This window comes from Anoplopoma fimbria, chromosome 8, assembly GCF_027596085.1.
Source record: "Anoplopoma fimbria isolate UVic2021 breed Golden Eagle Sablefish chromosome 8, Afim_UVic_2022, whole genome shotgun sequence".
In the NCBI taxonomy this organism is placed as follows: Eukaryota; Metazoa; Chordata; class Actinopteri; order Perciformes; family Anoplopomatidae; genus Anoplopoma; species Anoplopoma fimbria.
In genome coordinates, this window is record NC_072456.1 from 4,906,105 (window position 1) to 4,927,266 (window position 21,162).

Here is a 21,162-nt window from a genome sequence, read left to right on the forward strand (position 1 = left end):
TAGAGTAAAGAGAAATGAAAAGTTATTAATGTGTTGCTAACCATCATCTTTGTGAGTAGTTCAGGTGTATTAGATAGCTCCTGAACAAGCTAGGTAGTTACCTACTACTAGCACTTCAGCTAACTTCCTTAATACATTCAAGACCTTTTATGTGTTCTGGTGTTAGTAAGTTCATTCTGATGACAAATGTGATAACTAAGCTAGTGTACTGCTCTGTATTGAATTTGAACTTCACTTTATTCAACACATTACATTACATTACAGTCATTTAGCAGACGCTTTTATCCAAAGCGACTTACAGGAAGTGTATTCAACATAGGTATTCAAGAGAACTACTAGTCACCAGAAGTCATAAGTGCATCTCCTTTCTTAAACAAGCATCTTAAAGCATAAACCAGAGCAAAAGTATAGTGCAGAGGCAAATTACTACGAAAACAATAATTGCAACAGACTAATACGAATACAATAAGTGCTACAAACTACTACGAATAGGATAAGTGCAGTAAACGAATACGAATTCAATAAGTGCAGCGAACTGATACGAATACAGTGAGTGCAACAACTAATACGAATACAATAAGTGCTACGAGGAAGGCTCAGGGTAGTACTTCATGAAGAGGTGAGTTTTCAGCCTGCGCCGAAAGATGGGCAGCGACTCTGCTGTCCTGGCGTCAGTGGGGAGTTCATTCCACCACTGAGGGGCCAGGACAGAAAAAAGCTGTGACCGGGTGGATCGGCCGCAGGGACCTCTGAGCGACGGGGCAACCAATCGCCCCGAGGCAGCAGAGCGAAGTGGTCGGGCGGGGGTGTAGGGCTTGACCAAGGCCTGGAGATAGGAAGAAGCTGTTCCTTTCACTGCCCTGTAGGCTAGCACCAGAGTCTTAAACTGGATGCGAGCTCTTACAGGGAGCCAGTGTAGAGAACGGAGAAGGGAAGTTGTGTGGGAGAACTTGGGGCGATTGAACACCAGATGTGCTGCAGCTTTCTGGACAAGCTCCAGAGGTCTGATGGCCGACGCCGGGGCTCCGGCAAGTAGTGAGTTGCAGTAGTCCAGGCGGGAGATGACCAGAGCCTGGATGAGCACCTGCGCCGTCTCCTCAGTGAGGAAGGGGCGAATCCTCCTGATGTTGTAGAGGAGGAATCTGCAGGAGCGTGTGACCGAAGCAATGTTTGCTGAGAACGACAGTTGGTCGTCCAGGGTCACACCCAGATTCCTCACAGTCCGAGTTGGCGTCACCACGGCATCATCAATGGTGATGGACAGGTCTCGGTGCGGGCAACCCTTCCCCGGGAGGAACAGTAGCTCGGTTTTGTCCAGGTTGAGCTTCAGGTGGTGTGTCGCCATCCACTTCGAGATGTCAGCCAAGCACGCAGCAATGCGTGCCTCCACTTGGGTGTCACCGGGAGGAAATGACAAGACCAGCTGGGTGTCATCGGCATAACAATGGTAAGAGAAGTCATGCGAGCGAATAACAGAACCCAGAGATGTTGTGTAGAGCGAGAAGAGAAGGGGGCCCAGAACTGAACCTTGTGGAACCCCCGTAGTCAGCATGCGTGGTTCCGATACGGCCCCCCTCCATGTCACCTGGTAGGATCGGCCTGTCAGGTAGGATGCAAACAGGGAGAGTGCAGAGCCTGAGACGCCCATCCCCTCGAGGGTGGAGAGGAGGATCTGGTGGTTCACCGTGTCAAACGCCGAGTAGTAATTATTCATCACACTCATTCAAGTCTATTAGTATAAGTGCCACAACCACTGAGTGTAAAGTATACAGCAAAACTGTCATTCTAACTATGAGTTAATCACCTGAGACATTTCCACCTCTGTCTATATCAGTTTTTTTCTATCCTTTGGTCTACCTTGAACAGAGCCATTTCACCAAGGCAAATACTTTGCAGCCAACAACTGGCAATGTAACATCATAAACACATTTGTTGCAGAAACACGTGCTACTTACCCTAGCGCCTGGTAGTCCAGCGGGACCTTGAAGACCCTCTGGTCCTGGGTCCCCTGGCTCACCCTGCAATCACACACAATCACACACAATATGGATAGAGGTAACACAAAGGTTGCACCGAGCTTAAGTGATTTCACTGTTACACGTTTAACTGGAGTTGCATACATAAGATGTGGTTCACTTCTTAGTGAGGTTTAAATCCAACTACTCTTCACTTCATTCAGAAATTATAATAAATGCTTTTAAAGGGTTCTGCTCACTGTTAAAGTATCGTTACACCGAAACCATAACAGACTGAAGAAGAGCATTTCCACTGCCAGTTCCATTTCAGAATCATCTTACCTTGACAGAGAGCCCCGGAGTCCCTGCGGCTCCATCCTCACCCTAAAGAAGACATGACAGAGCATCTTCAACTACTGAGCAATACACAGCAATACAAAGTGGAAGCACTACTAACAGAGCAATCATACAATAAGTATCAGCAGCCCCTGTGGCTCATAATTGCATACATTTAATATACTTTCATAAATAGATTACCTTAGTACCCTGTGGGCCAGGTATGCCGGGGGGACCCTAAAAAAAACAAAAAAAACAAAAACACTTACTACATATGAAACGATGTCCACAGTCTACATAAAAACACACACGCTATCGCACTGACCTGTGTGCCTCTGACTCCAGCTCCAATGAGCATGTCACTCTTCCCAGATCCCTCCATATCCTGAAAGCAAAAACACAGCCTGGTGTTACACATTGACATGCTATCCTTCTTAATTAAAATAGGTTTGTACGACACCAGTGCTATGTGTGCCTAGATCTTTGGTATTTAATCGGGTCACCTCTTCAAATAATTTGGTTCCTGCAGGTCCGGGAGGGCCAGGGGGTCCCGGAGGACCAGATGGGCCTCTCTTCCCCTGTGGACCACTTGGCCCTGGTGGCCCTGGAGACCCTGCAGTACTCTCAGACCCACATTCACCCTGCAGAGATAAAGAGAAAAAGTTGCCTAGTTAACATTGATTTGTCCTTCTTCCTAACTAACAACCAGAAACATTTGTTTTGGTGATGAAAGAGAAATGCACACAAGCACATGGTGGGCTTTAGATTTATTTTGGCTTGTTCTATGTTGAGCTGTATATTACCTTTGGTCCAGGTGGCCCAGATAACCCTTGGTCTCCCTTAGGATATTCAGAAGGAATAAATAAAGTATTAAAACAGGCAAAAAGGTGATGACTACGACTACGTGACTTTGATATAGTCCACTGAGCTCCCAGGCCAGGACACAATCCATCTTGAGGATCATACCTTTTCTCCCACAGCTCCTGGTAGACCTGGATCCCCATCTTTTCCTGTTGGACCCTGGACACACAAATATAGACAGACACAAGTAGAGGCAGACAAAAGTGATAAGTCACGGAAATACAGCGTATTGAACACGTCACCATTTTTCTCAGTAAATATATTTCTAAAGGTGCTATTGACATGAAATGTTCACCAGATGTCGGTAACAGCCCAAGTAATCCATACATACAAAGCCAAACAAATAAGTTCAGAAATTAAGTTATGTGTAATAAAATGGAATGACAGGGAAAAAGTATTGAACACATGAAGAAAGGAAGGTGCAAAAAGGCATGGAAAGCCAAGACACTATCAGTTATTAGAAAGCAATCCTGCCCCTTGTCAGTGCAAATTAATATCAGCTGGTTCAGTCCCAACTGATGGCCTATAAAAAGGTGTGACACCTTGGTAATGAGTTACCAAGGTGTCACACAAGAAACATCTCATGATGGGTAAAAGCAAAGAGCTCTCTCAAGACCTTCGCAACCTTATTGTTGCAAAACATACTGATGGCATTAGTTACAGAAGGATTTCTAAACTTCTGAATGTTCCAGTGAGCACTGTTGGGGCCATAATTAATAACATAATTTCACCATAAACCGGCCACGACCAGGTGCTCCTCGCAAGATTTCTGACAGAGGAGTGAAAAGAATTATCAGAAGAGTTGTCCAAGAGCCAAGGTCCACTTGTGGAGAGCTTCAGAAAGACCTGGAATTAGCAGGTACAATTGTTTCAAAGAAAACAATAAGTAATGCACTCAACCGCCGTGGCCTGTATGCACGCTCACCAGGCAAGACTCCATTGCTGAAGAAAAAGCATGTTGAAGCTCGTTTAAAGTTTGCTGCACAACATTTGTGAAATACTGGGAGAATATAGTCTGGTCAGATGAGACCAAAATTGAACTCTTTGGATGCCATAATACACACCATTTTTGGAGGTCAAATGGCACTGCACATCACCCCAAAAACACCATACCAACAGTGAAGTTTGGAGGTGGGAACATCATGGTGTGGGGCTGTTTTTCAGCATATGGCACTGGCAAACTACAATTGAAGGACGGGTTAAATATCTGCTGCCATCTACCAGGATGATGAAGATGAAACCAGGGTGGACATTTCAGCAAGACAATGATCCCAAACACACAGCCAAGGAAACTCTCAATTGGTTTAAGGGTGGCTGTGGCACACGAGGTAGAGCGCTTGTCCCGTAACCACAAGGTTGGTGGTTCGAACCCCAAGTTGCTCCCCGGGTGCTTCTTAGCAGCCCACTGCTCCTCCGGGATGGGTCAAATGCAGAGAATTGTAATTTCCCCATTGTGGGACTAATAAAGGCTTAATTATTATTATTATTTCAGAGAAAGAAAATAAAGCTGCTAGAATGGCCCAGCCAATCACCTGACTTGAATCCAATAGAAAATCTATGGAAAGAACTAAAGATCAGAGTTCATAGAAGAGGCCCACGGAACCTTCAAGATTTGAAGACTGTTTGTGTGGAAGAATGGGCCAAAATCACACTTGAGCAATGCATGCGACTAGTTTCTCCATACAGGAGGCGTCTTGAAGCTGTCATTACCAACAAAGGCTTTTGTACGAAGTATTAAATAAATTTCAGTAAGCGTGTTCAATACTTTTTCCCTGTGTCATTCCATTTTATTACACATAACTTAATTTCTGAACTTATTTGTTTGGTTTTCTTTGTATGTATGGATTACTTGGGTTGTTACCGACATCTGGTGAACATTTCATGTCAATAGCACCTTTAGAAATATATTTACTGAGAAAAATGGTGACGTGTTCAAAACTTATTTTACCCGCTGTATGCTGACATAGAAATAAAAAAAAGAGTAATTACATGCTTAGCTGTTCATTGACCCTAAAGCCATTCCAAAAGGTGACAGCCTGTCAGTCTAAAGGAATACCGGTTGTAAGTCAGTTTCCTTAAGTGATAAAGTCATCAATGCCAACATGTCCTCTGTTTTCTCATCACTTAGCAGGAAAGTTGAAGTTAATCCTTTAACAAACTCAGACCAAAGTACAACAATGTTTCTGTACATTTTTTGGTACAAACTGACAACATGGTGTAGCAGAGGCCTCAGACTTTTTCAGTAAAACACTCAATTCCAAAGCACACTGACTCATTGGCTTCTGACGCATTGCTCATCAGATTACTGACTACTAAAAGGCTATACCCATACCCAACTAGAGGGCGCTAAGAATGACAATACATCTGCCTGTTGATCCTTTGAGCACTTTAATCCAAAGCAGGATTTCTTGATAACTATTGACTAACCTGCCATTCATTTATCCGTGCATATTGCCGAGGATTATTGCTGCATTCAAATGGAATCAGGCAGACAGACAACCCTCGGGACGGCATAGAAAATTAAAAAAAACAGTCCAACAGGATGGCAGGACGGCAAAATGGAACACGAACAAACGATATGTTGCTATGATGATGGAATAAAATATATTTCAAATATTTTAATGTGTCCAGTGTTTTATGTTATTATTCTACTAATGCATGTATCTATAAAATTCAGCTTTCTCTAAATATTACATAGCAAACTCAATTTCCTTTTGTGAGAGAGCTACGTTCATCTGGTTGTAAATTCCATCGTGGAGGGGGGCTAGAAAATAAAATAGTTTATGTTCGAATGACAATGCGTTCTACTTTTTGTGGTATTCTCTGAAATCTGGTTTGCAGTATGCCTGGTTTCATTTGGATGCAGGATAATTGTTACGATTTGGGTCGAATACGAACTCTCTTCTTAACTTGACCAACAGTTTGGTAAAAAAAGAGGGAAACTAACTGCAAGTCTTAAAAAAAAATGGATTACCCAAATTCCATTTTTAACACTTTATCAGCTGGTGTGCTACATTCCGGCCAAAAGGTCAACAGGCAGGTTGCGATAACATTTTTTAAGCACATTCATAAGAGTTGTGCTTTCTTCAAGAGCCACTCTTAGGACTACTTTTAAGTTTTACTTTCAAAATTGACATTGTGTTATTTGCTTCATCCAACACTTCCATACAGTGAGGCAGCCTGTTGGGGCCTTGTGTTCTTGTGAGCATATCATAACTGGAAAACACAGGTTGGTCTAGGATTATTTTGTAATGAAGCAAAGTATCCGTAATAAATAAAGTTTGAGTGACAAAATGTTCTAACTCAGTTTTAAGTTTTGAGTGAAATCTAAGCACATCAGTGTACCTTGGTGCTTTGCATTGACTGAGAACAGCCAACATACAGCAATATTTTCAATTCAATTCAGTTTATTTTGTATAGCCCAGAATCACAAATTACAAATTTGCCTCAGAGGGCTTTACAATCTGTACACATGCGACAAAATAGAAAAATTAAAGCAGAGCAGTAAAAATGCAGTTTCATTCCTTCACCATGTTGAATGTAAAGAAGCAAAGTGGAAGCTCGAGCCAAGGTTACACAGCAAGTTTGAGTTAAATTCCCTTCAGTTCATTAACCATGAAAAGTCAAGCTTAATGCTGAAATGTTTCATTTGGCAATGACAACATTTGAAGTGAAAGAAAGTGAACCAAAGCTTATTCTTGACTAAGCAGCTCATACAGTGTGTGAGCAGTAACATAAGCTGCCAGGGGGATTATAAAGGGTCAAAGAAAGCACTGATACACACACACACACACACACACACACACACACACACACACACACACACACACACACACACACACACACACACACACACACACACACACACACACACACACACACACACACACACACACACACACACACACACACACACAGAAAAACTCAGCCTGCTGGGTGAAAACAATTTGATTTAGCCAGCTGTGGCAGCCAGCCAGCAAATAAGACAACATGGTTTTTGCAGTCATTTGCAGTCATTAACCTGAGTATTAAGGAATTGAGCTCAAGTCTGTGTTAAACAGGGTGTGATTGGTTTAACAAAATAAAACCACAATGATTGTCTAAAATTAGATTATTATAATACAGATTATTGTCTCAGAGTGTTGCTTCCTCAATACTCAGGCCTTTTATTGTTTGCTTGTTCACCAAGCAAACCAGGAAAATATACCTCGCCTGAACCCAAAGCAGACCCAAAGTCAAGCCCAGAACCAGAGGCAAAGCTGGATTCAGGACTGAACCCAGAGCTGAAACCAGAGCCGAGGTCATAGGAGAACCCTGAGCTCAAACCTGAACCATCGGACCCAGAACCACTAAACCAATCCTCATCAAACATCTGAAACAGAGTGGAGAGGAGGAAGAGATGGGAGGAGTTAGAGGGTGGAGAAGAAGAATCAGGATTAAAGATTGGTGGGGAGATGAAGGAAGAAGAAATGGAGGGTGAAAATACAGAGAGGGTGACAAGAACAGAGATACAGGGAGAATGAAAGATGGACTGGTCATCGGTCATGACACACACAAATATTGATCACTACAATATGATTTGAGAAGAAACAAACTGAAGGTGAATTCAAATTGGAGGGGAAGGTGGAGAACAAGAAAGACGGACAACACACAATGATAATACAGACAGGAATACAGCAACACCCAAGTAAAACGTAAAGATAAAGGTAAAGTATTCACATATACATGATGTTATTGAAATCATAGCAAATCTTAACATATTTTGCAGCACAGCTTTGCTTTATTCTTCAATGGCATTCCCGTGTTCAGTCCGTATTTATATTGTAAACACAACACCACTCAGCTTCCACATAGTATGAAATTCTTAAATTCCTCTGAGCTCCACTCTGCTCTTACATTTGGGGAAATTAGAAATACATGCGCTTCCAATTGAGGTCAATTCATTGTTTTTGGGCACTATTCAGTGAATAGTGAAACTTGACAACTGATAAATGATAAAAACTGAAAGACTGAAGACATGTATAGCTATTAGTGTGCTGACGTTATATAAATATATTTAAATTTGATTTTACCATTGCCATTTACAGGTTACAAGGTTTGATTCAATATTTACTGTCTCCCTCCATTTGTTTTCTGTTGTGGTGGATCATTTGTTTGAAACAGCATTAGAAACATCAATGGGTATTAAAACAGTGTACTTAAAGGACCAGTTTGTATACATTATCATGTATCCATTAGTGTAAAATGACCTGAAACCAAGAATCGTGTTTTTGTGAGCATAGAAACAGCCCTACATATGGAGCCCGTTGTAGTGTTATATGTTCTCATATTAGAGGTATTGTTTACTCTCTTATTAGAAATAGTGTTTTTCATATGCTCTCATATTAAAAGCCTCTTCACTGTGTCCGGCATTTTGCACCGCCATATTTCTAGAGTAGCCTAGAAAGGACAAACCAAACACAGGCTCTAGGGAGATCCTCTTACATTTTTAACATTATCCTAAGGCCATTGTAGGTTCTCTACATGCTTAAAAAGGGAGGGATGAGTGGATGTGTATTCAGTTGGATGCAATCTGCAACCTCACCGCTAGATGTCACTAAATCCTACACATTGCTTCTTTAAACTCTGACTAATGAAACGTGTTTCTAAAAGTCCTAGAGGTGGCCTCTGCATGACTCTATATAAAGAAGGAATTCATGAAACAATACTTCGAGGACGTTACATGGCTAATTATTTGCAATGAAAACAAACCCACCAGTCTGCAGGTCCTATGTTGATCTGTAACTAGATTAAACAGGAAAATGAATACTATATGTCTTTACTTACTGGTATTCCGGGTTTGCCTGGGGTCCCGTCTCTACCAGGGGCACCGGGTGGTCCAGCATGCCCTTGATAGAGGCCTTCAGCTGTGTCAGATGATGACAGGGGTCCTGGGGGACCAGGAGGTCCCGGAGGCCCCGGTAGCCCAGGGTGACCCTGGTGAAAAGAGATTTTTTTATTATTTCCACTGTCCAAATCAAGCTAAACTCTGAGTATCTCCGTCTATCTCTGCTGCCCTTCTCTTACCCTGATGAGGTCAGTTTCGCTGTCCAGGTCTTCAAACCCAGAACCCAGGGCATCTGCTCCATACTATGACACATAAACACACAGTCCGACACATACACTGAGATGTTTTGATGCTACAAACATTTTCCACCCAGGTTGCCAACAAGGCTCAACCCTCATCTACAACTACTATGTGTTGATTTCATCACTTTAAAATGCAGGATAATACCACAAGTGCAACACAAAAGAAAGTAAAACCATAAAACTGACACTCACAGGTACACTGCGTGATCTGGGGGGTCCAGGAATCCCAGGGAGGCCGGGAGGACCTGGTAGACCAACTCCTGGGTCTCCCTGTAGATAGAATGCAAGCGTCAGTCTTTTACATTGCATTTGAGTGACATAGAATTTAAGTGATTTTGAATTAGGAGTCTACTTGTAATAAGTTTTGTCATTAGTTGCAACATGTGAGCTCAACCTTCTCTCCTTTAGCTCCAGCTTCTCCATCCAGACCTGCAAATCCCTTAGATCCTCTCTGACCCTGGATGGAAAACACATTTAAGTTATTGCAAGTGATATTTACAGCTTAGCAAAGAAGACAGAAGAAGAGATAAATCACTTACTGGATCTCCTTTATCACCCTTGCTTCCCTGTGGAGAGAGGGAGAGGGAGAGGGATTTAGGATCAGCACTGACTCTTAAGAACTCACACACACCTCTATCTCGTTTGCACACACACACCTGCAGTCCATCTCTCCCAGGCAGTCCTGGGGATCCAGGGATTCCTGGTGGTCCTTGTGTCCCTCTTGGACCAGGCTGAGCTGTCCCAGGTAGAGGGTTGGAACCTGGGCGACCGGGAGGGCCAGGTGAGCCTTTGGGTCCAGGCTCTCCACGCTCTCCCTTTGAACCGTGTCTGATATGACCCTAGAAATTCAAATAAAATATAATTTGCATGTATAAGATAACGGAAAAACTGTAATAAAAAAAGGTTGCTTTTGTGCAGAATATTTCAAATATCTCATGATGTTTTAAAACAACATTGACAACAACATAAGAAAGTTGAAAGACTGTTGAGAAAGTCCACATCTGAACTCACATCTCCTGAGCTCTCCCCTGGCTCCTCTGTCTGGTGTGGCCCTGTGCACAGCATGTGACATCATCAACAGGTTTTACCCAATCAGATTCTTATGTGGTAACACTAGCCATATACTGTAACTAGCCACTCGTCAAGCATGACACGGACACATGAACGGCTCCAGAGAGGATGGACTGATAGATAAGACTTTTAGTGACAATCATGGAGCAAAGCTGAAAACGTTTATATGCTGTTGTTTGCATTATATTCATTATTTATCCACATGATTTTTGCTGCATCTGTTGCTGCTTTAACACATTTTCTCATCTGCTCCAATCAAAAGGAACTATGTACATATATAGGCCTACTTGCAACACATTTTTTTACTTTATTTCACTAGTATGCTCTCTTTTCCAGGTTTGGCATCAAACACATTCACACACATTAATACCATAGTACAATTAGTAGCAGTTCATTGGAGCAGTAATGTGTCGTCCTCAAAAGAGTTTAAGAAGGAGGACAAAGTCCTTCTCTTTAATTTCCCAAGCCCACGTTTGTCAAGCTAGTCCCGGGATCAAACAATGTCACACGCCTGCTGCTCTCAGCTTTGAGCCTCCAATTGCCAAGTTGAGTAATGAAATGTAAGTAATGAAAACATTAGAAATCATGCTTTGCATTGATGTTGACCTTTAAGTACAAACTCTTACTGAAATATCAAAGGCTCCAGAAATGGACAGTGTGTTTTGTGTACATTAATCCTCACAGATGGTTTATTAAAAGACAGACAGAAAGAAAAAGTAATACTGCATATCAAAGTTTATTCTGACCTCTGATCAGCATTTCTTCATTGGCCTCTGTTGAGGTCTGGTGACCGGAATACTCATCAAGCTCCACCTCCGGAGCCTCAGTGGGCGGAGCTCTAACTGGAACGCTGTCCTCCTCCTCAGGGAAATCAAGAAGACAAGTAAACTCAAAAGCCCAACCACATCAAATTGATTCTTCCCTGCAGTGTGCACACTCTCGGAGTTAGAAATCGTCATATCACGTAGTCAGGGAGCACATTCTGTTCAAGTGAAACCAAAAATGTCTGATTTAATTAAACTATTTGTCGGCACTGTTGCTGATGATGGTCTCCGGACATCTACCCAGACTTTGATAACATTTATTGAGCTTCTGAAGTACAGTTTCCTTTGAAGCTTCAAAGTCAATGTTGATTATGGGATGTTTGGGGTCAAGATGACTACCTTGGCTGAGGGAGAATGAAAGTTTGTTCTGATGATAAGAAGTGGGGTAGTGCATCACACACAGCAGAGGACAAAACAAACTGACGGACACACACACACACACAAACACACACACACACACACACACACACACACACACACACACACACACACACACACACACGCACACACACACACACACACACACACACACACACAAACTTTTTCATGTTCAGCATATTTTGGAAACTTGCTTTACTGTATTTATAGCCCTTCCTGCTGCCTTTGAGTGCTTCTTAGTTTTTTTTCAGACCTCCAAACTTTTTTCTTTTCTTTCTGAGGGCATCTCAAGGAACCACACCTTTTTTCTTGAACTTGTTCTTTGAACCTACAGGACATTGTTTTAGACTAATTTTGAGGTCCAAAATGTTCAAAACGTTTGAAATACGCTGAAGACATTTAGTATGTTTCCATTTGATGTAATGATGCAATCTACCAAAAACAAACCTGTAAGCACCTCCAAACAGAGTTTTTTTCCCAGGTACTTGTTCCCAACACTTCATCCAGCAGGCTTACCTGTGCCGTGCCATGTTTCCTCTCATGTGTGTTCTTCATCATCTCCTCCTCTGTCTCTCTGTCATCCAGAGCATCATCTCCACTGGTGTATCCCGAGGCCTTTAACAAACATCACATTATGCGTCACTTATAGCAAAAAATAATGTCAACCACTAATTATGCAGTGTCCCAGTTTGCCAGTTATACACATTGTTACATATCTAAATTAAAGATTTTTTGAAATAATGAGAGAAGGAAAGGACATTCAACTGAAAACATTCGATTTCAGATTTTCTCTATTGAGTGTTGAGTTTTTTCAAATATCCTGTTGGGATTAGATTTAAGCTACCAGTAGGAACCTTAATTTGTGTTGATTTTAGTGGTCCCTGTGGACAAAAGCGGTAGTGTTTCTGAGCACCAGAGTCCCTTTAAAAAAACTGCAGCAGGTTCTGACAGGGGAGCAGTACAGCCTGGGTCTCCAACAGTGTGGTGTCGAGGTTGGATCCCTACATGGACTGTCGATTCAGAATTCAATCTTCTCACTGATGGTCTTCTGTACTTGTGTAAGTCATATCAGTATTACATTCCAACAGTTTCATAATCATTTGAAAGTTCCTCATGGTAACTTTAATCATATAATGTATCGGATAAAAGCGTCTGCTAAATGACTGTAATGTAATGTAATGTAATGTAAAAAGTACTTCCTATGCCATTTACAGAGGACAGGAAAAAGCAAGAAGTTGTCAGAATACAGTTAAAGTTTACTCATTTATTGTGGCTCTCTGATATTAATAGTTGTATACCTTTAGAGAAAATAACTTATTGGTTAAGAAATAAGAGTACTGATTGTAAGTCGCTTTGGATAAAAGCGTCTGCTAAATGACTGTAATGTAATGTAATGAGTAAAATATTTTACAAGATATGGCAACCCTTTTTGGATTATATGGGAAATTTCCCATCACACCAAATGGATAGCGTCTTTTGTTAATCTTGTATTGGGGTTGTGATTGAATACCTGATCCTTGGTACGAGATGTTGCCCTGTGTCTCTCAATGTTTGTTTAGTTATATCATTTTATTGTCATTTTTTGTTTTTTTACCTTAAGTTTGAGTTGTTTGTTGTCTTGTTGGCTTAGTACTGTAATTTATTATTTAATGGCTACGTGCCATGTGTCAATGTGTCTGTCCTTGAAAAAGCAAAATAAAATATATATAAAAAAAGGTTTACTCATTTGATCATTCAGGCAGTAAGAGGACCAATTCCCAGCAACTGGGTTTTCTTGTTCAGTGAAGACATTTGGCCACTAGAGGGTGCTGTTTATTCATGTGTATCATGTTTGTGCAGAGTTTTTAACTTTCACTCAAAGAAACTCCTGTCTTTGTTTTAAATAGTGGTTTCCTGCATGTCAGCCACCTCTACCTTGTGTGTGTGTGTGTGTGTGTGTGTGTGTGTGTGTGTGTGTGTGTGTGTGTGTGTGTGTGTGTGTGTGTGTGTGTGTGTGTGTGTGTGTGTTTCCTCACATAAGGATCATCGTCTTCACACTGCTCCTCAGCTGCTCTGGGATCATCTTTTATCACCAGCTGCTGAATGGATCCCTGGATGAAAGAGAGAGGATAGATAACACTGATATATCTAACTGTAATCTAAACACTTATGCTGGAATATATAGATGTAATAACTCAGGTAAAATAAGTGGAAAAAGTTTGGTTAAAGCACAACGAAAACAAGAGCAGCGATATACAGTACGACTGATCACATATTACTGACACAAACGTCAAGCAGCTGGGATAATAAGTATTTTCTGTCACAAAGTACCAAACCTGAACATGGTCAGTGTTGGATAATGTGTGGAAATATGTCTGCTGGTCATTTTTGGGTGTGACATGCCAATAAAAAATGCCACAAAAAAAACATTAGTCACGGTCATGAAGAGCGTATCTCGCCTAACTTGCCATCAGAGGAGCACACAACCACAAATACACGATTAACTACAGTTTCACTTATTGATATCACCATAGAGACAGGACACACACACACACACACACACAGACACACACACAACAAACTCGTAGCATGGTAGCACTGTTATAGTGCTGGTTTATAAAGTTGTATGAGAACACATGCTGATTAAAAAGGGCCCCATGCCAAAACATGCAGCCAGAGACAACAAAACCAAGGACACACACACACACACAAACAAACACATGAACATACACATACACACACGTACACACAGAGAGTGACCCAGATATTTCAGACTGTATGTGACTGCTGAGCACGCACATATTCTGCCTTCATGCTTCGGATAACCCGTTCATAAAGTCAGGCCACGCTGAACAAAGCAGACTAAAGCGGGGACGTCCCATCACCATGGCAACAAGTGACCAGCAGTCTCTTTCAGTTTTTTGTGAGCATCAATGAGTGGAATACGTTTGAAGGCTATTCCAGTAATAACGTCAGTGTGAAGAGAGATGCAGTTGAGTCTTTGAGTCTTTAATCTCTTTGTAATATATACAGTATTATGTCATTCCTACTGTTACACTTTTATTTTTTTCCTCTGCCTGAAACATTACTTCAGTTTAACCTTACTACAGCCTCATACTTGACATGGAGGCAGACTTAAAGGCCCGAGTCAAGCCCTTGATCTGACCACAACTAAGCCTTGTTGACATCTCCCACTTCCTCATCTGCCATCCACTTACTCCCCCCCGTCCTCTACTCCCATCCTCCCATCCTCCGATCCTCCCTTCTCACCCCTCTCCCTTCCTTCTTCACCATCTCTGGTCTTTCCTCCCTTCTTGCTTCATCTCTCTCTCTCTCTCTCTCTGATCTTCTATTGCTTTATGGAGTAAAATATGCAGGAAGTTGCACTAAAGGGTGGTCATGACATTTTGACTCTGTTTGGACCTAGTTGTGTCTCCCGATGCAGACAGTGTTTCATATGAGTTAGCATCAGTGGTATTACTATTACTTTGATTGGTTCCAGTTGGTAAGTTTCAAGAAGAGGATGTTTTCCTCCCTCAAATTATAAGTAAATATAAGCTAAAAGTAGTACATAAATTGCAGAATTATGCTTCAATTTACATCTATGTTGACACGTGGAAGTGTTGATTATTCGTCCCTCCGCACTCAACTGATTGTCTGTTTATTTATCAACATTTCCACTGTTTTATATATTTTAAAAGCCAACTAAATAAAAAAGTGAAAAGAAAGCAGAAGAAGAGGATGATACAATATCTTTGATTTCACCAAAGCCATGTTCTTGGCCACAGTGCATCATTGCCACAAAGTGTAGGTTGGGAAAGGTTACATCTTTCTGCTGTTCTCATTCACTGTTAGTACTCATATCTACGAGAAGTAATACACTCCAATCTGTATCCTGAGCTAGGACGTGCAGAGCTGCCTCTTGGGGAATCAGTTGACAAGGTATAAAGAGTGACAAAGTCCATGTAGGGAGGGGGTGAGAGACCCAGGAAACGACTGTTTGTGTCCCGCGTGAAACGAAAAGTCCCAGTGACTTATTTTAACTAACTTTTGTTACATAACGTATATGTTTAATTACCGCCACGTACTAAGTTTAACCTAAACTATGATCTTTTCCTACACCTAATCATGTAGTTTTGTTGCCTAGAATGGTTCATGGACATTCATATGAGAAAGCATTTAAAAAATATGAGTGATTAGACTCACTACATTTTCTATAATCAAATATTTTGGGTTAATTTCCAGGTACTTGTCAGGCATTTCAGTACCCACAACCCCATAAATCTGAAATCAGTAATGGTGAAAACATTCACATGCAGCTATTTTTGGTACTTTCCTTTTATGGGTTTCTGCTTTTTGCATAGACAACAAGATACTAAAAGAAAAAGAAAAATTACCAGTATTTACTCAAGCATTTTGTCAAAACATAATTTCTTTCAGTAAAGGCTTGATGCTGGGAAGCTTCCAGAGGAGACAGACTGAGGGCACCCTGTTACATGGTAATGAGAGGCCAGAACACACACACACAAACAAATGTAATCCTAAAGCCAACCCCACACACTAATATTGACACCCGCGGCCCGTCTAATTCTTTCTCCTCCTCTTTGACCTTTCTGAAAACGCCTTGTCCTCCAAAAGACACACACAGACACAACTACATTTAGCTGATTTTTCTTCACTTACCACAAAGTTATCGAGCCCTGTGCTTCCTGCATTGGCTACGAAAACTCCTGAATTGTGCGAGAAGTTGAGTTTTTCGGGCCTCCGGTGGAAAGTAGTCCTCTCGGCCTCTCCACAGTCCATGTAGAGACGCACCTCTTCATGCTCCACCACCACCTGATAGACAGATAAGATACACTTATTCGATGTGTTGTTTTGTCATGGAATTTCTCATGATTGTCACTGATTGTCTGTATCAGCTGAATATCTGTCTCAGATCTTAGAATTTGTCAACATATACAGAATGTAAACCTCACCGTGAATCGTGTCCACTGGTCGGTCATGTCTGGGACACTAAAGGACGCAGCTTTGTGGCTGTGGGAGGCTTCCTCCCCGTCGGTATAGTACAGCAAGATGCTCTGGAGGCCCCCGCGCACCGGAGTGAGGGCCAAACCCAGCTCCACCAGCTTCTGCCGGGCGTCTGTGATGGCGAAGAGCACGCCTCCTCTTTGAGTGGATGGACGCACCTGGAGCGAAGGCAGAAGACCTCAGAGGTCACTAAAGGGTACTGCTTTGGCCTTTCGCTCCCATTATATGAATATTACAGTCATACCATGAGACATATTAATACAGTAATACACAATACTGAGAGCCACAGAAAGTTCTAAGGTCAATCAGAATGTGTATCATAGAATGCTTTTACCAAAGGGTTATTGAAAATGTTTTATCATGCAAGTTAAGGAAAGAAAAATTTAAAATAAAATCAGAGAATAGAGAGAATATAGTTCCTGGATATGAATTCTTGCTTTATCATCAAAATTCCACAAGGTGGCCACATAACATGACCTTAACTCACCATAAAGATTGTTCTTTAGCATAAAATAAAAGTCATGCAGTGCATGTATTTTACATTAATTTACAGTATGAGAGGAATGAGAATGCAAGTCGTTGTCGGAGAAATGCTGACCACGTCGAAAAAAGTGTGAAGAAAAAGAAGTCATGTTGAAACATTGGTTAAATAATCTTTTTGTATCCGAACTTTGAGTATTTTTCATCACAGAGATTTTTATACGGTACAATATACAGTACTTTATGGTATACTTAGTTTACATTTTATAGAATCACTTAACCACTGCCTTTAAAGCCATAGTGACCCCTTTTAAAATAATAGAGTGACAGGAGTGTTTAAAAGGTATGGAAGCCCTAAACAAACATGATTCAACTTCTTCTTTTTTTATATTGAGTTAATCATCTCGTTATCTCAAGAAAACAAAGCTTGAGAGTTTAAATGTCCATTTAGGACTTCCATACTTTCAACTTTTAATACAACGTGTGTACGTCCCTCTGTTTTTTAAAGGCGTTACTGGACACAATCAAATTTGAACTAAATATGCTGTAAAGTACTGTATATTGAACTGTTTAGGGTTTCCATATAAAAGGTTCTTTAGCATTACCGTGACGATGATGGCAAAGTCCCTGTAGAATGACCCTGGCACAAAGGTCTTGGTGAGCCGGCCGATGTTGGCGTTGGGCCCGAAGTTGTAGGCTGGAAAGCCCTCATAGCCAGGGGTGAAGGAGACGGAGGGAGGGAGGGGGACGCCAATTAACTCCGTCAGGTCCAGGTGACCTCCTGAGCCTCGCTCTGATTGAGACAGAGACAACGTAAAAGAAAAGAAAAAAAAGTGTAAATGCAAACAATGAAGGAGTAACAGGTAAAATCTTTCATTTATTGACCCAAACATCCATCTTTAAATGAACCTTACTCCTGAGATGCACAGAAGCCACTCTAGCTGATGTCAGTTCAAACTAGCTTTTTTTTGTCTGCTACCTGTGTGTTGCTCATTCACACACCAAATTAGAGAAGAGAAGAGAGTCTACCGGACTCATCTTGACATGGCTTTAATTTGACTTGATTTGATCCGGATTCTGCCCACGCCTCGTTGCTCTGCCCCGCATGGACATAATCCTCCCAAACAGACATGCACACACAATGGCCAGCAATTAAGAGTATTCAGTGTGTATGTGAAGAGATGGCTTCACATTCCCATGATTCCCCTCGCTAAGGAGTCTGTCTCCCGTGGCGACTAACTCTCACCTCAGCATTCCAGCCAGGATCACCCCTGCTACATATATCTCTATCATGCACACACACACTCGCCCACTTGAACATGCACAAACCCCAGACCAGAACAGACAGGCCAACTTGTGGGGGTCTCTAATTCATCAGCCTGACCAACTGGAAGCATACCTGATTAGAGGGTTTAAGGAGTGTATCTGTGTGAGCGCACCAATCACACCCCTAGAAGTGAAGCACTGCACATTTACGCGTTTATTACAATAAACGCGTAACAGGTGGGCACACAAGATGTGCAAACCAAATACGCTCACGCACAAACACACCAAAGCCATAGCCTCACACCCCCAGTCCAGATGTGGAGTCATTAGTGCTCCATAAGGACTGAAAAGGCACGGACGCCATTGCTCAGAGAGTTTGTGATAGAAAAAAGCGTGCTGTCTGGTGGCCACTGACTGCAGAGGTTTTACTTTTCATTCCTGCACCATTGCTGTTGGAATCTGGTCTGGGAAGGACTTGGCAGCAGCACCAACCTGGTGGATATTACCAGTCATGACTTGGACGGCTGCCATTTCAAGACACAGATTCATGTCCACATTGTTACTGCTGTGAAGAGTTCTCAAGGTCCACGTTGGCCAGAAAAAGCAGGGAGGGGGGTTAAATATATTGGTTTGTGAGAAGGGTAACTACAAATCTCTCAGCACAATTTTGGGGAGAACAATCTAGTCTTGATTTAGGCCAAACCATGAATTCCACTACCATTACAGCCAAAGTTGAGATTGCTCTACTGCCAGTCTGCTAAGCTAGGCTAGTTTAGTGAGAGAGAGAAGTAATTTAAAATTAATTTAGCTTCAGCCAAGGCAAGCATTAGCTTTAGCTAGCTTTAGCTTTAGCTAGCTTTAACTGGATTTATTAAATGTTATCTTGGTTTAGCTATGATGTATGGTTTGGTTATTAGTGGTGTTTTAACAAAACTGCAATTTTAACATGCAATTTTCTTTCTTCTTTTGGCATTAAAATATTTATATGATTAAACACATATTAAGCAGCAGGAGGCTTTCCAACAGCTGATGAACCCTGCAGCAAAACAGCAAAGAAAACGTAAAGTTTGCGACTAGCTGGTCAACATTGTGGGTAATTTAACAGCTATAGAGCCATATGTTTACTTCAGGAGTTCATGGAGACAAGAACAGATCTAAAAGGAGAATTTGAAATAGTAATACATTCATCAGGTATCTAGAAACATAACTCCAAATGAATGCTTATGTTGCTCGGACTCTGAGTCTGATGGATGTGTAAATAGTTTGCGAGGAATCATATCAACTTTACAAGATATCAATAATCTATTTATTTAGCATTTTGAGCTTGTCCCACTGGCCCCAGAGTGACAAAAACATAAATGCAGCTCTCATCAAAATATTAACATAACAACACAGGTTAAAATGCTAGTGACGTCTAAATTTGACTTCGCTATTAGTGACGTTACAAAGGTTTTTTCAGTAAAATGTACTTTAAGCGGAAGTTCAAAGGACATTCACTGAGCATATTTATCTCAAAAGCACCACTATGAAAATCTTGTGCATGTAAAATCTTATTCTGCAAAGTAGGCTTACTCAACTATAGCGGCCCCATGATTGTAGTGGAGTAAAATGTAGAATATTTCCCTGTGCAATTAGGTGGAGTAGAAGTAATGGAAATACTCAATTTAGGTAAAATATCTCAAAGCAGTAGATAGGTGCAATTCTTGAGTAAAATGTACTTTTCACCAATAGTTTGAATGTGCAAACACACACACACACACACACACACACACACACACACACACACACACACACACACACACACACACACACACACACACACACACACACACACACACACACACACACACACACACACAAACAAGCCTATGGAAATGAGTCGCCAGAAAGGTATGTGGTCAACTTCCGCTCTAATGACAAAGAAAACAACCTCTGCACAGAAAGATGTTGTTTGAAGACTACATGCTTCGACTTAATTTACATTGTTAAGGAAAAGCTTTACACAACACATATTTCTGATGATTTCCTAATACTAGCTTAAACACTCCTATGAAAAAGGTGCAAACACTCTTACGAGGTATTCTTAAAGCAGACTATCAATAAGACAGTTAGGTGGTCAGTCAGGCTTCAAACAGTATCCTAAGACAATTGCATTCATGTCACCAAATCCAACAGTCTGCTGGTCATCTGATCTCTGAGTCATTTGGCGTCACATTTTTCCACACTAACTCGCTCCCCCTGAACCTAATCCTCGTCATGTTGGCCACATGGATGCTTGATCAGCTTGCGGCGACTTACAAAACCAATATTAACAACCTCCCTAGCATTGCCACGTATAACCTTTTAAACCCACACTGACCCTGTTGCGCCAAACAAAAGGCCTCCCGCTGCCTGGCCCACTCTCTCAAGATTTCTCGGACTCCAACGGATTTAAAGGGGAGCGTCATCAGGGTACTGTGTCACATTACCAGCACACGCTACAGAAATAACCACCTATGTTCTGATTTGCGTGACGAACTGGGGCATGATAGGAGAACATTATAAAAAGGACTGAAACACGGTACCATAGGCGTGAGCTACTGACCCAATGACTTAACTCTAGACTAGTAATGACTTAAAGCTGTTAATATGGTGTATTGATGGTAAAAATCTATATCCTCTCACGCATTCTCACTTAAATCATGTGTTAACACGTCAGCACTACCTGCTTGACAGTTAAAAGCACTATTTTCTTTACAGATATTCAACAATGCCGGTTGTGCTACATGTTTGGGCATTAAAAATATATTTGTATATATATTATATATTGCTCAAATCCAGTTAGTGGCAGTGTCTTGCTTAAAGGTGCACTAATC

At 41.4% G+C, this 21,162-nt stretch overlaps 1 protein-coding gene across 1 annotated transcript in view; it reads right to left on the bottom strand.

Moving 5' to 3' along the window:
- The window catches only part of col15a1b (collagen, type XV, alpha 1b), a 34,321-nt gene that overhangs the window by 11,921 nt on the left and 1,238 nt on the right, over positions 1 to 21,162 (bottom strand). Inside the window, exons 2-22 of the mRNA XM_054602898.1 lie at positions 17,647 to 17,834; positions 16,510 to 16,719; positions 16,217 to 16,369; positions 13,570 to 13,644; positions 12,071 to 12,169; positions 11,099 to 11,213; positions 10,293 to 10,333; positions 9,938 to 10,120; positions 9,821 to 9,847; positions 9,676 to 9,738; positions 9,474 to 9,551; positions 9,219 to 9,281; positions 8,979 to 9,128; positions 7,360 to 7,524; positions 3,258 to 3,311; positions 3,095 to 3,130; positions 2,795 to 2,932; positions 2,617 to 2,676; positions 2,493 to 2,528; positions 2,298 to 2,339; positions 1,956 to 2,018 (exon numbers count right to left, since the gene is read on the bottom strand). Of these exons, the coding sequence (XP_054458873.1) occupies positions 1,956 to 2,018; positions 2,298 to 2,339; positions 2,493 to 2,528; positions 2,617 to 2,676; positions 2,795 to 2,932; positions 3,095 to 3,130; positions 3,258 to 3,311; positions 7,360 to 7,524; positions 8,979 to 9,128; positions 9,219 to 9,281; positions 9,474 to 9,551; positions 9,676 to 9,738; positions 9,821 to 9,847; positions 9,938 to 10,120; positions 10,293 to 10,333; positions 11,099 to 11,213; positions 12,071 to 12,169; positions 13,570 to 13,644; positions 16,217 to 16,369; positions 16,510 to 16,719; positions 17,647 to 17,834 (2,039 nt within the window). The remainder of the gene's footprint in view (positions 1 to 1,955; positions 2,019 to 2,297; positions 2,340 to 2,492; positions 2,529 to 2,616; positions 2,677 to 2,794; positions 2,933 to 3,094; positions 3,131 to 3,257; positions 3,312 to 7,359; positions 7,525 to 8,978; positions 9,129 to 9,218; positions 9,282 to 9,473; positions 9,552 to 9,675; positions 9,739 to 9,820; positions 9,848 to 9,937; positions 10,121 to 10,292; positions 10,334 to 11,098; positions 11,214 to 12,070; positions 12,170 to 13,569; positions 13,645 to 16,216; positions 16,370 to 16,509; positions 16,720 to 17,646; positions 17,835 to 21,162) is intronic.